Source organism: Populus trichocarpa, chromosome 1, assembly GCF_000002775.5.
Source record: "Populus trichocarpa isolate Nisqually-1 chromosome 1, P.trichocarpa_v4.1, whole genome shotgun sequence".
Lineage (NCBI taxonomy): Eukaryota > Viridiplantae > Streptophyta > Magnoliopsida > Malpighiales > Salicaceae > Populus > Populus trichocarpa.
Window position 1 is genome coordinate 1,806,720 of NC_037285.2, and position 16,012 is coordinate 1,822,731.

The 16,012-nt window shown below is 34.9% G+C and overlaps 3 protein-coding genes and 1 long non-coding RNA gene across 4 annotated transcripts; 2 read left to right on the plus strand and 2 right to left on the minus strand.

The window, feature by feature from the left end:
- The first annotated feature begins 4,054 nt into the window (after positions 1–4,054).
- On the plus strand, positions 4,055–6,876 carry LOC7496014 (scarecrow-like protein 3). The gene is made up of 2 exons (XM_002299182.4): positions 4,055–4,364; positions 5,240–6,876. Exon 2 carries the CDS (start codon positions 5,265–5,267, stop codon positions 6,693–6,695), a length of 1,431 nt encoding a protein of 476 aa, XP_002299218.1. The 5' UTR covers positions 4,055–4,364; positions 5,240–5,264; the 3' UTR covers positions 6,696–6,876.
- A 63-nt stretch (positions 6,877–6,939) lies between these two features.
- Positions 6,940–8,058, minus strand: LOC7496013 (dirigent protein 22). The gene has a single exon (XM_002297727.4). The coding sequence runs from the start codon at positions 7,736–7,738 to the stop codon at positions 7,172–7,174; it is 567 nt and encodes a 188-aa protein (XP_002297763.2). The 5' UTR covers positions 7,739–8,058; the 3' UTR covers positions 6,940–7,171.
- A 3,214-nt stretch (positions 8,059–11,272) lies between these two features.
- LOC127904720 (uncharacterized) lies at positions 11,273–13,093 on the plus strand. The gene is made up of 2 exons (XR_008058084.1): positions 11,273–11,370; positions 12,272–13,093. It is a non-coding gene; the product is annotated as an uncharacterized LOC127904720 (long non-coding RNA).
- Positions 13,094–14,953: 1,860 nt separating this feature from the next.
- LOC7487016 (dirigent protein 22) lies at positions 14,954–15,928 on the minus strand. Its single transcript, XM_002297725.4, has one exon. It carries the CDS (start codon positions 15,760–15,762, stop codon positions 15,208–15,210), a length of 555 nt encoding a protein of 184 aa, XP_002297761.4. The 5' UTR covers positions 15,763–15,928; the 3' UTR covers positions 14,954–15,207.
- Positions 15,929–16,012: the final 84 nt, after the last annotated feature.

Genomic DNA, 16,012 nt, shown 5'->3' on the forward strand with positions numbered 1-16,012 from the left:
TTTAAACTGTTAAGTGAGATTTCAAGATATAATTTATATTATTATATAACAGAAACAAACTCCTAAATCAATAACACTTTACTTATTAGTTTTATTATAGTTGTGATCTCATAGGTTGGCGTGGATGGATATATATATCCCTATGTGAACACAATCTTGAGCAAGCATGGAACACCATCAGGAGTCAAAATATACCGTACGCACCATGCCTAGCTACATTGAATGTCAAAACAATTGCCAAAAAAAAAAACTGGTCATTCTCTACAATAACGTTGAAGGCATAACTTTCTAGATTCTATCTTCGCTTCTGTTGCGAAGATATGAAAAATTTTATGGTGATTTTTTACTAGTTAATATTTAGATCTATTTAAAAAAAAATAAACACAAAAAAATGCTTATGCCACTAAAAATAATAAATATATTTACTTAGAAGGATTTCTCTTTTCTAATTGTATTTTTTAAAAAATAAATTCAGGAAATAACTAATAGAATACCACTAATTATTTCTTGAACATCATAAAATTTCTCGAGATATTATCTAAAGCATGAAAAATATGTTTTTTTTAAGAAAAAAAAATGTTTTTCAATCTTATTTTTGATAACAAAAGACAATATAAAAAAAATGTAAGGATACTAGAAAACGCAGATACCATGCCTCGTGTTAGCTAAAACATTGAAGGATGATGGTAATTTTGAGAGCATAAATGCAAAATCCTAATAAAAGAGACAAGTGGGAAAAACTCAAAAGTTTGGTATTTCAAAAGGGAAATTTTGAGATTTGAGGATGGGCTTACAAGTGCTATACTGATCCATGAATATATTGGATATTCTTGTTTGATGGTCTTCGATAATCTTCGACCTGAGCCTCTTGGACTGATAGATTAACAGTGCAATATATAGTTCAAAGATCAGTTCATCGAAGATCCATCAATTCATTTGAAGGCCTCATATCTTACACAGAAAATGGAGTCTTCTGCCCTTCCAGCCACAGGGATCCATAATATTTTCCCTCCAGGCCCAACTTTTATCACCTGGACATGATTCCGAACTTGAAACGACCCATCAAAAATTGAAAGGGCTTTTGTTTTCGTAAAAGAAAAGTTTTTTATTTTTATTTTTATTTTTATTTTGACTCGAGTAATGTCCACAAGTCATTGAATTGACCAAGTAGCCTAAACAAGTTTTTATAACTGTGTTTAGTTAGTCGCATTGCATAGTTTTTCGATTCGTAATTCTAGCTTTGGTATCGAATTTTATTATTATTAGTTAGATTCTCATTAGCAATAGCAAGCTAATAATAACAAGGTAAAGAGCAACTTGATCTTTGGCCAAGAGTAAAACCTTGTCTTATATTTCCCAATTTCTACCCCGTGACTAAGCTCCCAAGCAAGACTAAAACATTAGACCATCTCAATTGAAGACAAGGAGCTTGTCCTCTTCGTTAAACCTTTCTCCTTTGTCAAACGTTCCTCTCTCATACACCACCAACGTTTTTTCTTAGCTAAATTAAGAGAATCTATCCAAATTAAGATGGAAAATAAGAAGCAGCCAAACTCCTTCATCACATCACGATTCATCGTGGGTCCTCCATGTCTTGACTCAAATCTATTACCTCTGATACAGACCCCTAGGTTTAGCTGAATTCTAGGCAACTTTTCTTACACAAGTCCCTGCTTGCCATGCCCGGCCACTAGGGTACAAAATGGCAATTAAATGCATTCCCTTGAAAACACCCCCACTGAACATTGTTATGACCGATGACCCGTTCAAGACAAGAAGCTACCTTCCATGAGAAAAAATCGTTTTCTTTTGTCTATCTCACAAGCTCGTCTAAGCAAGAAACACCAAGAGAATACTAAGTGTGTCTACGCATAAAATCAAAACCCCTCCATTGAAGATAATAACTACACCTTGAAATTGAACACCCCGCTAATGCCTAACGTGTATCTTGATTTCAATTTTGTATTTAGTGGGTGTTTTTTATTGATTTTTGACCCTCTACCAACCTAATTTGATTAACATGATGGGTATGAACAAACGTGGTCAACTGATGATTCGATTTCCTGTTGCAAATATGACAAATTTAAGAAGACTTGTCAAATTTGTGCTCTCACTTTTTCTAGCCAAGAACTTCCCCATCTTGTCAAGCATTAATTCTCTTTAACTTGAGTTATCAATAAAAAATGTCTTAACGTTCAAGAGTTTAGCATATACTTCATCCTTTTCTTCAAATCCAATAGCATTTTGCAGTAATCCAATGGTTGTTGAAAACAAGTTACTTTTTTTTTATAACCCGGAGTGTTCGGGTCAGTTTACGCACACCACGACTAATCCCCGGATTCACTGAACATCCTTCAAGCCCAGTAGACAGATAAGGCACCGCAGGGATGATAGTCGTTCACACAAAGATTGAAAACAAGATACTTGATATTATGAGATATTACATGGTCTTAATTCTTTATCTATTAGTTACTGTTTGTTTTTTTATTAAAATTTGTTAAAGTAGTTTGGTTAAAAAAAATCAACGTCTTGTTTTTTTTTTTAAGATATCTCAGATGATTTTAATATATTTATGTTAAAAATAAAAAAATATTATTTTAATATATTTTTAATTGAAAAATACCTTACATCATAATAATAAACGTAAATTAAATATAATGAAGCAATAATTAAAAAATAAAAGTAAAAAAAAGTAAAACTCACGAGTGAACATGAATGAATATGTATTGTAGATTAAATAAACTTTTTTTCTAACTAAAAACTAAAATTATTCACTAATGGGAACATCCTTCAATCAAGGAGTTATTGCTATTGTCATTGATATCATCATCACCATTAAATAGAATAAAATCACAAAAATAAAGTGAAAGAAAGATAAAAACAATTCACGATTAGGTGAGTGGGTGTCATGTTAAATGTTGTTTGTAACTTCCACTTAAATATATATTCAACTCATCAAAGTACAATGATGTGGTATACCACTAGCCTCACAATTACATGGCCTATGATGATTTGGTTTAATGTGATATATATATATATATACAAATCAATCCCCAATCTATATAGTTTTTAACAAATTAATTTTAAACCCTTAAAATATCGCTAATTTCTAGTTTTTTTCTGAGCTCTTGCCGTGGATTTTGTTTTAGCATGTCATTAAATATCGAATTGAAAGAGAAAAATAAGATAATAAAATTGTATATCATCCATTTTTTTAATTATTGTTAGATATTTAAACTTACAAATAACATAAATTCGGATGGTGCACTAACATTTTTTTTTAGTTTTGGGATTTTAGACCTAACTTAATAGGAAGAAAAAACTTTGGACTTCTAAGTACTTTGTGTATGTTCACTTATGATAAAGATTCTTCTCTACAATTTTATTTAAAATTTGGACACTTAAAAATCATAAATCAATATCTTAAAATTCAAAATTTGACAAATATGACACTAGGATCAATATCCATATCCAACCCCTACATTCAAGCCCGAAAACACATAGGTTTAAGGGGGGGAAATTAGCAATGATTTTGAAGAATGAGAACTCATTTGTGAACAATCAAATAGATTTGGGACCGAATTGTAGTTATCTCAAGCATTTATTGTGAACGAGGAATGGGACTGGATATTCCAAGAACTCCTACCAAAGGCTCCTCACATAAAGTTAAAAACTTCTATCAACTTTTTGGTTTTTCCACAGGCAATTCTCTGTCTCTTAGTCTAATGGTGTAATGCCCTTTGAAAAGTAACAAATGGTGGTTTTGTTGGCACTCGCTAGGGCTTGCCTTGCAATCCCCACTATCACCCACTAAGCAACAAGCAAGGGTGTTGTTTTGCTTTGTTGGGGCATCCTTGTATTCTTCTTGCGTTTGAGCATAAAACACAAATTTTTGGCCAGCTCTTATTCCCATCCACTTCACAAGATGACAAGAATATTTCTAGAGAGGGACAGAAGCAGACAACACAAAGTTTAGAGGGAGAGATAATTTAAGGGACTCTGTTTTTCAAGAAATTCCATTATTCCTTGTGATCCCTCCAATGGACAACAAAACAAGTAGTGACAAAAACAAACCACTTGTTTTGTCTCTAAAGCAGACGTGGAAAGTCCTCTAAAAGTAGAGAGCTTTAATTACCAATTCAAAGCTCATTTTGTAAGCAAAAGCTTAGGCCAGAAAGAAAACCTTTGTAGAGCAGAGCAGAGCAGAGAGCTCTTAATTCTCTTTGATGGATTAGGATAATTGAGGGACCAAGCTTGAAACTTTCTTTAGTGATTTTGCTGAATTTCAAAACCCAGTTGTGGATTTTGATTCACTGCTGCTTTTGAACAGTTATTGACAGGAGGAAACCAGTGAGCTCTCCCTGGTAATTCCCTGTCTCTGCTTCATGTTTTAACATAATTGCACTAAATTTGAAGGTTTTTTTTTATTTGTCTGTGTAACAAAACGTAAACCAGTTTAGCTTGCTTTGATTTTAGTAGAAAGAGCTTGCTTTTGTGTGTGTTTTCAATGTTTAGTTTGGTTTCTTGCTCTGTTTTGGTTAAAGAAGAATTGTGTGGGGAAAAAATGGAAATGGACTGTTTGAATCTTTGGTGTGATTGTTGAGAAAGACTCTTACTGGAGGGTTCTTTACGTTTTACTTTTAAGAGTTGAATGATCTTTGTCAGGCAATTCCTTGTTTCTGTTTGGTCTCTGAGAAAATGTTGGAGTTCAATTTTCTCAATTCCTAGACTAAGAAAAACCTTCTCTGAGTTTAGCTTTACAAAGCTATTTGGCTAGTTCTGCTAACTTTTCTCTGCTTCTTAGTAACAAGGAGTGTTAATTTTCTTCAGATTTCTTGTCATGGATCTTTCCCCCCCCTATAAATTCAATCATCTAATGCCTTGGAACTTTGGAAGCAGAGTGCTAGAGTCTTCACCTTATATTTAGTATTTGTGTGTATTTTGGTATTCTAGCACTCTTGATTAGTCTTTTGGAAGATGTAAGAAAGCAAAAACTGAATTTTGAGATTAAACTCTTTTAACTTAGATTAATCCAACAATCTTACTAGGATCATGGAAGTTGTTGTCATTTAATAACCCGAGCTACATGAAAGAAAAGATCATAATCTTATGTTCTTGTTTTTCCGGTTTTTGCAGTGGTTCCTTTGGGATAATCTTTACATAGAAATAAGTTACGTGGTTTATTCATCAAGTTTGGACTTATTCTGGACTATTTTTCATGTCATATTTTGTTGTCCAGGGTAGTGAGTTTGGCCTGGTAGTTAATGGCAGGAATGGCCCAAGAAGAAGGATCATCATCTGTAACTTCATCACCTCTTCAGTTCTTTCCGTGGATGCCACTATCACCAGGGACGGGATCACCATACCCTTGGCTTAGGGAGCTGAAATCTGAAGACAGAGGTTTGTGTCTGATCCATCTTCTGCTTGCCTGCGCAAACCATGTAGCAGCTGGTAGTATTGAGAACGCAAATATTGGCCTTGAGCAAATCTCCCATCTTGCCTCTCCTGATGGTGATACCATGCAGCGGATTGCTGCGTACTTCACCGCAGGACTTGCTGATCGCATTCTTAAAGGATGGCCGGGTTTGCACAAAGCTCTCAATCCAAAACAAGCATCTTTGATATCTGAAGAAATTCTTGTTCAAAGATTATTCTTTGAGCTCTTTCCCTTCTTAAAGCTTTCATATGTGATCACAAATCAGGCCATTATAGAGGCAATGGAAGGGGAGAAGATGGTTCATATCATAGATCTAAATTCATTTGAACCTGCTCAGTGGATAAATCTTCTTCAAACATTAAGTGCACGGCCTGAAGGCCCGCCTCATTTGAGAATAACAGGTATTCATGAGCAGAAGGAGGTATTGGAGCAAATGGCTCTTCGATTGACAGAAGAAGCTGAAAAGCTGGACATCCCATTTCAGTTCAATCCTATTGTGAGCAAACTAGAGAATCTTGACCTTGAAAATTTGCGTGTTAAGACTGGAGAAGCTCTTGCTGTCAGTTCTGTACTCCAGCTGCATACTCTATTGGCAATGGATGATGAGATGCATAGAAGGAACTCTCCATCAGGATATAAGAATCCAAACTCTAACCATTTTCAGAGAGTACAGATTAATCAAAACCGACGCACTCTCGGTGATTGGCTTGAGAGAGATGTGGTTAATGCCTATAGCTCAAGTCCTGACTCAGCATTATCCCCACTATCTCTTGCTGCTTCACCAAAGATGGGCAGCTTTCTAAATGCACTTAGGAGTCTCTCACCAAAATTGATGGTGATAACTGAGCAAGAATCAAATCATAATGGGTTTAATTTAATGGAGAGGGTCACAGAAGCTTTGAATTTTTATGCTGCGCTATTTGATTGTTTGGAGTCTACTGTATCAAGAGTATCATTAGAGCGGCATAAGGTTGAGAAGATGTTATTTGGGGAGGAAATTAAGAACATCATTGCTTGTGAGGGAACTGATAGAAAGGAGAGGCATGAGAAGTTGGAAAAGTGGATTCTAAGGCTTGAGTTGGCTGGATTCGGGATCATTCCTCTGAGCTACCATGGTAGGCTGCAGGCAAACAGGTTTTTGCAGAGTTATGGCTATGACGGATATAAAATCAAAGAAGAAAACGGATGTTTGGTTATTTGCTGGCAGGATAGACCGCTTTTCTCTGTGTCAGCTTGGAGATTCAGGAGGTATGACTGAGAGATTATCAAACATATGGGGAGTGTGCTTTCCTTTATTTTGTTACTGTTATATGTATAAAGGGTGATAACTTTTAATGCGCAGTTGCATAATGCTCTGCTGCAAGTTTCAAACGTTTCCTCCATTTATTTAACATTTTTGTAAATATTTCCTTATTTACTTTCTGATAGAGATTGGATGATATCTGTTCCACTCACCCAAATCTAGAACTTCGTTTGGTTTCGAGAAAGAATCACCAACACTGTAAAATCAAACTTCCCTGCAAATTTCTTGTGTCAGAACTGAAAAGAAAAGCTCAGATTTCTTGCAAATGTAAGTCTTGCAAACGATGCTGTACAATGCATCATTCTGAACTCTTAAACAACATTGCTTGGAAAATCAAAATACTTCCTTCCCAGTAGTGTTGAACATATTCAACAAGTAGGCACTGGGTAAAAGAAAAGGAAAACCGCAGATTCCACTAGTAATAAGAACATTCAGAAATGCACAACAGTCACATTGTATTCAACGACAACATTTCTGCTCTTTTGACTAGATGAGATTGTCTTTGACAATGAATAGCCTCGAGCAAACCGGAAAAGCCCGCTACCTCCAACAATTGGCATTTCCCTGACGTTATCGAGCACTGGACTGCGACCTAGAATACTTAGGGCACTGCCATTGTACGTACCCTCCAAAAAAGCAAAATTTAAAACCATAAGCAATCCAGCATCATGTTGAGAAGCAAAAGCATACACGCCCTGTGCTCTTCCCACAAGTTTTGAATTAGGTTCTGGCTCTTCTGTTAATGGACTATCCACCATAAAAGTGCTGCCAAAGCTATCAGCTGTTGTCTTTTCTGGTCCAGCAATTCTCATGTTTGTTGGGTTTTTCCCACTGGGAATATCGTGGAAGTAGAACCGCAGGCGAGTCATTTTCTCCATGCGTTTAGTGGATATGATCATTGGTGATTTCTCTGAGAATTTGCCATTAGTAGTGCTACAAAACGTCAAGAAAACAGTGAAATACAAGAGAACAAGAATTTGAACAAGAAAATAAGCCATAGGGAATAATTTTTCTTAGCTATGTTGGGGAAAGAATGCTGGAAGAGTCTATTTATAGGATTGTGAGCAAGAATTGATGAATATTGTAGTGTGAGATTGGCTTTTGGAAGTGGGTTAATGTGGCAAAATAATTATTGCTTGAACTTGATGTTGCATCAAGAGCAAGAATTTGATGAATCTCAGAGGGGCTCAAATTTCCTGAATAATGGAAAATGTAGTTAAGAGCATTTGAGGAAATTAACTAGGTTAACCTGTCCCAGCTGGTTCAGCCATTTAACAAGACCAAGCTTTCTTACTTAAATATGACACACCATTATCTGCAACAACAGAAATTTTTTAAAAGATTAATGGATAATATATGCAATCAGGGTTGCTTATTTTGTGGCTGGGTGGATTCTGGAGAAAATAAAATCACTGAAGATGCCATCATAATGAATAGTAGAAAGTGCTTTGAACATGGCCAACAGCTCAAGTCACTCAGAGCATGCTTGCTTTACAATCAAGGTTTTGCAGCCTTACATTGGGGTATGCCATCAAAGCTTACTTTACTTTTACCTGAATTTTCCAACTTGGCTCTGCAAAGTTGAAGTACTCTTCCTACTATAATATAGTAACAGGTTTATGTAAGTAAATTGCATAGGATAGAATCATATTCAGTTTCAGAACTAGCTTATAATAGGAGTCTTGCAAGGATCTTGCATCCATTTTGAAATGGAATTCTCACATTTCCACATCTAGCAATGGAAATCTGCAGTAATAGAAAATGTAAAATAACTGGCAAGATCATTACACAGTACTGAATATTGATGTTAGCTTGTTGTTTGGGCTGTGTTAAACTATATTTGATAAACATCAAACTGATTATGAAATAGATTGAAAATAGAACTTCAGAAATTTAATTTCATAGGTGAACTTAACATGCTGGTCCTGACTAAACTGACCCAAAGTTTTTTTTTGTTTTTCTAAATAATCTTGAATCTGGCATCCTGCCTGAAGCAGAGTATTTCCACTACCCATTTAGCAAAGTGCCCTGCCGTTTGCCTGCTGTCGACATGAGCCTCCTTTCTAGAAGAAGTTAGTCATTTCTAACTCTGTCAGACCTTCCTATTTAAGAATTCTCTCTCAATTTTTTGTTCTATACTGTCAACAAATCCCGACCCTTCTGTCAAATTTTCTGTTCCTTCTCATAATTATTTTGAGAGAGTTACGTTTATGAATTTTGTTTTCTGTTTATTCTCGAGATTGAGTAGACCTGATAATCATACCAGAGAGCAGACAACAAATTGTTTTAAGATCAGAGGGTCGATCATTGTCCCAATAAATATCTTGAAATTCATGTTATGTTAACAAATCTGTAAGTTGATTTTCTTTAATATATACTGATTCATGTGTTTATATGTTTATGTAGAAATCATATCATGATAAGGGAACAACAGTTCGAAGGTGAGCAATTCATACCCGGTCATTCCAAATTCCCAGGGCTGCTGCCTTGACTTGGCATCAAATTTATTTATAGGATTAAAAAATAGTGCAGCTGGTAGGAATGAGTTTTCATGTAAGACAGAAATTTATAGGATACCACGTCAGGGAATAGTACCATTCTGAACATGCAAGGAAATACCAGGATTTCATTGCTACAACAGTGGAAACGTTCAACAAGCAGAACTGCAGAATTCATCACCATAAGCAACACAGCATTATGTTGAGAAGCAAAAGCATAAATTCCCTGTTCTCTTCCTACAAGCTTCGAAGTTGGTTCTGGCCCTTCTCTCAATAGGACATCTGCCCTAGAAGTGCTGCCAAAGAAGTTGGCAGCTGCAGTCATGTTTAGGGGCCGAGCAATTGCTGTGGATGTTTGGTTTTTTCCACTAGAAATGTCACGGAAGTAGAAGTGCAGGCTTGTCTTTTTTTCCATGGCTTTCATGGTTATAGTTAGAGGGGACTGTTCAGAGAATTTGCTGTTAATGGCAGAGAAGAAAGTCGAGAAGACAACAAAAAACAAGATGAAAGGAATGTAGGTAGCCATTTTGGTGCAGTTTTCTGATCAGTGCTAGAGGAGGTATTTATAGGATTGTGGTAAGGGAGAACTGATGCTAGTTGTGTGACATAGCTAGGCTTCTGGAGGGGAGTTTCAGTGGAGAAGTAACGATAACTTGTACTTGCTGTTGCATCAGAAGGAAGAACCGAAGTGCAATAGAATGATCTGATGACTTTGATAAGGCAACCAAATGTAGAAAGAACACTTTTTCATTTTTACTAGCAAGAGACCAACATGAAAATATGAAACCTGAGGAACAGGATGTTTAGGTGATCCAGAGCACGCTTTGAACTACATTTACTATTATCCATAATGGCACACTGGTAAGTGCATTGCGCATCACTAGGTCTCTCAGAGCATGCTTGCTTTCTTAACAGCCTTATGCATTGCTGTGCACTTTCCAGCAAATTGGTGCTTGATCTAATAAAGATAACGTGTTCTTCCTAACACACAGTGTATGTTCTGATTGAGTTTTGAATTTCTTGGTTCTTATGCTAATAATGTAGTTGATTTTTACACTAGATAGATTTGTTGCATATAACTATGGATTCAATCTCCAAAATTGAGCAAGGTCGATACAGAAAATATGGCAGCTATTGCTTCCATTGAATTTTTCTGATTCAATGGGGTCACTTTGGAAGCGATCTGGTCTATCATTCTCAAAGCTTCTCACACAGCCAGCAATTCACCATGCAACGCCGGCCTGTAACAGCATCTGAGAGCTCTACCATATAATAGAGAGCCTTTTGAATCTCTAAATACCAGTCATATTCCTGCCCAACCTCCCACCTTCCACCATTGATCCCATATAGAAGGGCTTGAAATAGAAAGCAGTCCCAGTCTTGAACCTGCTCTGAACCTGAACCAAACTGACCCAGATCAGTCTGATGCGGTCCAAGATGCACATGCATAGCCTTAGTCGGCTGGCTGTAGCCCAAATCTTTTCTTTTACAAACCTCACGGATCCTATAGCCTGTATTCAAATGGCCTCTCTCTTCTTTTACAAATTAAATATTAAGTATAAATCTCAAATGCATGGGGGAATTCACTATGTAAAATGCATCGTGGATTCTCTCATGTGGCATTGTTAAAAAATTATTTACATTTTTTTTTTGTAATTTAGCCCTTATTGGATCAAATTATAAATCAATTTATTGGAGGAGGGTGAGATTGAAAACTAGGGACCAAAGTAAAAACAATAAGGAGAGAAAGAGTGGCTTTAAAAAGTTTGGGAGAAATATTTATTTTAGTCCCTATAATTTTCAAATTATAAATATTGGGTCCCTTTAGTTTTCAAAATTTAAGGGAAAAATTAATTTTGATTCCAAACTTTATTTTTTTTATTGTAATGTTTTGAATTAATGAGTAGAAAAATACAATAAAGCCCTTAGAGGCTTAAAAGTTGGAATAAATGAATAAGGGGTATAGTGGTAATTCAACAAACTTAATAAATATAAATAGAAAGAAAAAAAAAGAAGAGATCTGAATATTTTGAGAGTAAACCGTGAGAGAGAAGGGAGAAGGGAGAAAGAAGAAGAGAAAAGAGGAAAATTAGAAGGGAAATAGAAAGGAGTTGAAGAGAATAAGTTTAAAGGTAAGATTTAGGTTGTTAAATGTATAAATGTATGTTAATTGAACTTAATTTCAGTTTTGATGAATGTTAGGGTTTTGAAAATTTGTGTTTTGGGTTTAATTGATGAATTAAATTGAATGTTATAAGGTTGATTGTTATGGGTAATTGATTAATGAGTTGATTATGGAAGATTGTGATGATTTTGAGTTATGAATTGTGTAAATGGTGAATGTTGAGTTAGAAATTTGGCAAGAACAGTAGGTAATCTGTGAGAATTCTGGGTTTGAGGTTGAAGATGACAAAATTTCGGTTTGGTCCCTCAATTTTGGAAAATTACAGTTTAGTCCCCAAACTTTGGAAAATTACAGATTGGTCCCTGGAGCATATTCCGAGATTCTGAACAGAATAAAAGATGAATTATGGGCAGAATTACTGTATAGATATGAAAATTTAACACTTTCAATTTGGTCCTCTAATTTGACCCTAAAAATTTGGTAAAATTCCAGAATGGTCCCCGGAGTATAATGAGATGATCTGGACAGAATTGAGGATTAATTATGGTTAGAATTTCAGTATAGTCATGGATTTATGACAATTTTAGTTTGGTCATTCAATTTGACAAAAGTTACAATTTGACCCTTAAAAATATGATAAATTACATATTGGTCCCTAGCTGTAATATTAACTTTTTCAGATTGGTTTGATGAATAATTGACGGTTATTTAGTGAATTATTACCAATTTTATTATTTGTTTATTTATAGATTAGATTTCGGGAAAACCGTTAAATGTTGGGTTTTTAGGAAAAATAACTAGTTTAGTCTAAAAACATATAGGGTTATGGAATACACCCTTAGATAAGTGTATTAAATAGGTTATATGTTCTTTTGAGTCATTCTTGAATATGTCTCATTTGTATTCAGATAATCCTGATATTCTACCGGCGGGACGTCAGTAGGATTTCCTTCGATATCAGCTTTGAGTTTTGTTGCTTTCGAGTCAAGTGAGTGGATAATTTTTCATATGCATGAGAAATATTATAAATATTTGATTTTTTAATATGAATTGGATCATGCTTCTTGATAATATATATGTTGATTATTATCCTTGTTTTGATAAAACATGATCAATTGTTGAATCTGAATTCTTGATATGAACCAGTATATATTTTGAATTGAATTCTGAATTGATAGCTCCTCATTTGATTGATGTCATGAGTTGAGCCTTGAGATATGATTATGAACCTATGGTATGTCAGTCAGAATACCCATGCTAACAGGATAGTGTTAGTCTTTGTGCACATCGTATCTGAACCCTAGTTGGTCGGGGGAGTCACCAACCTATGTGGATTGATCATCCCACAGTACGAAGCCTCATGCTCATTGCATTTTGATTTTCTGACGAGTTTTACCATATGATCTTCTTGTTATGGCCTATTTGAGAAACCTTTCTATAAGAACCTAAGACCGTACTTGTATATATATTTCTCATTGTTATATTACCTCGTGTGTGTATATTGAACGTTATCTACTCACTGAGTTGTTGAACTCACCATCTCATTATTTATTCTTTTCAGGCTTATAGCTTGATAGCAGGTCACTTTTGTTGGACCTTAAGAACTTGCTCTTTTGGTTGTAATTTGTACATTTTTCTTTATGTCTAGTTAATGCTCCAAAACTCTGAACTTATATAAACTCTTGTATTAAGACAATTCAATTATATTATGAAGTTGATTTTGTTATTAATGCTGCGTTGAACTCTGATTGAGTTAGGATAAGTTTGTGTGTAAGTTTGGGTTCGCATAGGTATGGAACCTTGGAGGGGAACCTTGCCTATGTGCCGGTCATGGATCCGGGATTCGGGTCGTGACATTTATACTTTGGCTATTGGTCGAGAGATGTTAGAGAAAGTCATCAAAATCCAACGTTAGAGAGAGAAAATTTTTATTGGCACCAATTACGGCCACAAAATAACCAAATTGGTGTTAAATTGTTCTGTTTGATGAAGGGAGCTCACATTAAAAGTTTTTTTTTTAATCTTGAAATTGTCTAAAAAAATATATCTGAGTTTGGTAAAAAAATTTATTTTGGGTTTCAAGGTGGTTTTTTGAGGCCATGAATGAGTTTATTAAGTTGCTTAGGATGTTTTCTAGGTATTTTGTGTAAAAAAAATAGGTTGAAAACTTGGATTTTTGATCGAAAAAACTAATTTTCTATTATTCCAGCTACCACAACGGCAAAAAATAATGCAATGTCAGATAACGTATTATCTGAATTTTTTTTTCAAAACAAATTGAGGCACACTATATGTTGTCCGTCCCATCTAAAATAAAAAAATGGAGGGCCCAAGCACGCGAACCCTTACTAGATGAGTCAGACGCATTGGTTTGGTTTACCAGACCCAATGATGCCTACCTTTTTCTTTTTAACACAATTTTTTTTAAAAAATAATTTTTTTATATATATTTATTGAAAATAATTTTTAAATTTATATGTAAATTAATACCCTTTTTTATTTTTATTTTATCTAAACTCATTTAAATAACCGTTATTTTATTTTTGTTATTTTGTATGCATTTAATTTTTTGAGAGATTGTTCTAATTCATCTATGATTTTTTTTATGTTTTATATAAATGAGATTTATTTTAAAAAAATTAAAAATATTTATTTTTGGATAATATTTTTAATATGTGTAACCTTGCATAATACTTTTTTGTCTTTTATTTTATTCAATCAATTTTATATGTGTTTAATTTTATTATTATTATTTAATTAAATAGAAAATTGATTTTTGTGAGCAAAATCGTTAAACATAACCGTGTCAAAGATTCGAGTTACGAGGATGAATATCTTGTTCTATATTTGAATATCAATTTTTTAATTTTTATCTTATTTATCGTTATTTATTAACTTTTCCGAAATGTTGCAGGAAGTAGGAACTTTCATGCTCTGTATTGCAGGATATCAATTGGATCTAGTACGATGTCTTGCTTCTGGGCCTTTAAAGACGATAGATATTAAAGGTTTCAAATCACAACAGCTTGACTCGTCAAAAGGCAGGATGGAACCTAATCCTAAACCATGATAGAGTTACTGCTCCCTGTTCAAGAATATTTTGTTGCTCATGAAAGAATCGATCCTGAGGGACAAATAACCAGACACAAAAAACTGCATAGTGGCATGTAACGAGGTTGTTGATAGCCAGTAGCCAGTTCGAAGAACAATAACAACGTATAGTAAGAAAATAGCAAAGAACAGAACATATATAAAATTTACAGCATTATGCAACACTAGCTATCCATTTACTCATCATTGATGCAGGAGCTTCTCCTTATTTTATTTTTCCTTATTTAGTTTAGACCTAAGACTAGGATAAATAGGGTTGTCTAGGTTGTATTCAAGGAGAGATTTGGGTGAATACAAATTAAATATTTTGAATGTCTTCCTGTAGTTATGATATTCTTAATATTTAAAGGTTTTTACTTGTAATAAACCTCGTTATCCTTTGCTCCTAGTCTACGTCAACCATCTTCCACCAGCATTTGCATCATTGATGTCAGGGGATGTCCTAAACACCATTGTTGTCTTGAATTCAAGTTTCGGTCTTGTATCAATCTCTGTGTCCTTATACTTTTGGAATCTAATTTGATTGTTTTACACTGATTTCTTTGACATACAGAGAAAGATTTCGGTTACAACCTTGACCAGTTTCCAAATTACTTGGAACAGGGAGCTAAAAGAAAACTATCTTTAGCTTTCAGCAGTAACTAAGATAGTACAAATCTTGCAAATACAAACAAATCCAGCTAACCCCAGAGGATGAAAAGTGAGCAAATTGCGTATTCATGAAAAAGGGTATTCAGTAGTGTGACACATACACATTATATTCGACAGTAGCATCACCTTGCTCGTCAAACCAAACTGTATGTGCCAATGCGTAGCCATGAGCAAGCCTAAATAGCCCACTACCTCCAACGATTGGCATTTCCCTCACATCATTCAGGATTTGGTTCCTTCCAAGGATGCTAATACTACTTCCATTATATTTACCTTCTGTAAAAGCAAAATTCATAACCATTAGCAAACAAAAATCGTTTTGCGAGGCTAAGGCATAGAGTCCTTGAGCTTTTCCAACAGGCTTTGAAGAAATTTCAAGCCCTTCCGTCAACGGATCATCCGCCATCATTGTGTCACCAAAGGCATAATTATCCGGGCCGGCAATTCTAATAGCTGTTGGATGTTTTCCACTAACAATGTCGTGGAAGTAGAAATGTAGGTGTGTGGTCTTTTCTATGCGCTTGATAGCTATGGCTTCAGTTACTTCCTCATAGAAAGCCCCACATGTGATTGTGCACAAGTATGATAATAGGATGAAGTGAAGGGTGAAGAGAGTGCAAGCCACATGAGAAGCCATTTTGTGATTGTGTGATCAAGTGTGTTCTTTATGGCTAGACTGGACTATAATGTGAACTTGTGAGGGTTACTACTTATAGACTTACAGTAGACGATCACTAGAGGAGGAAATTTGCTTTTTGAAGGGGTTGGCCTGTATTGCTGCATTTCTAAGAGAACTTTTCTCCTATTTTGTCAGATTTTTATCTTTTTTATTCGCCCATTTCCTCTCTCTTGTAAGAAAGATTACTTTCCTTCCCACGCCTTCAGCA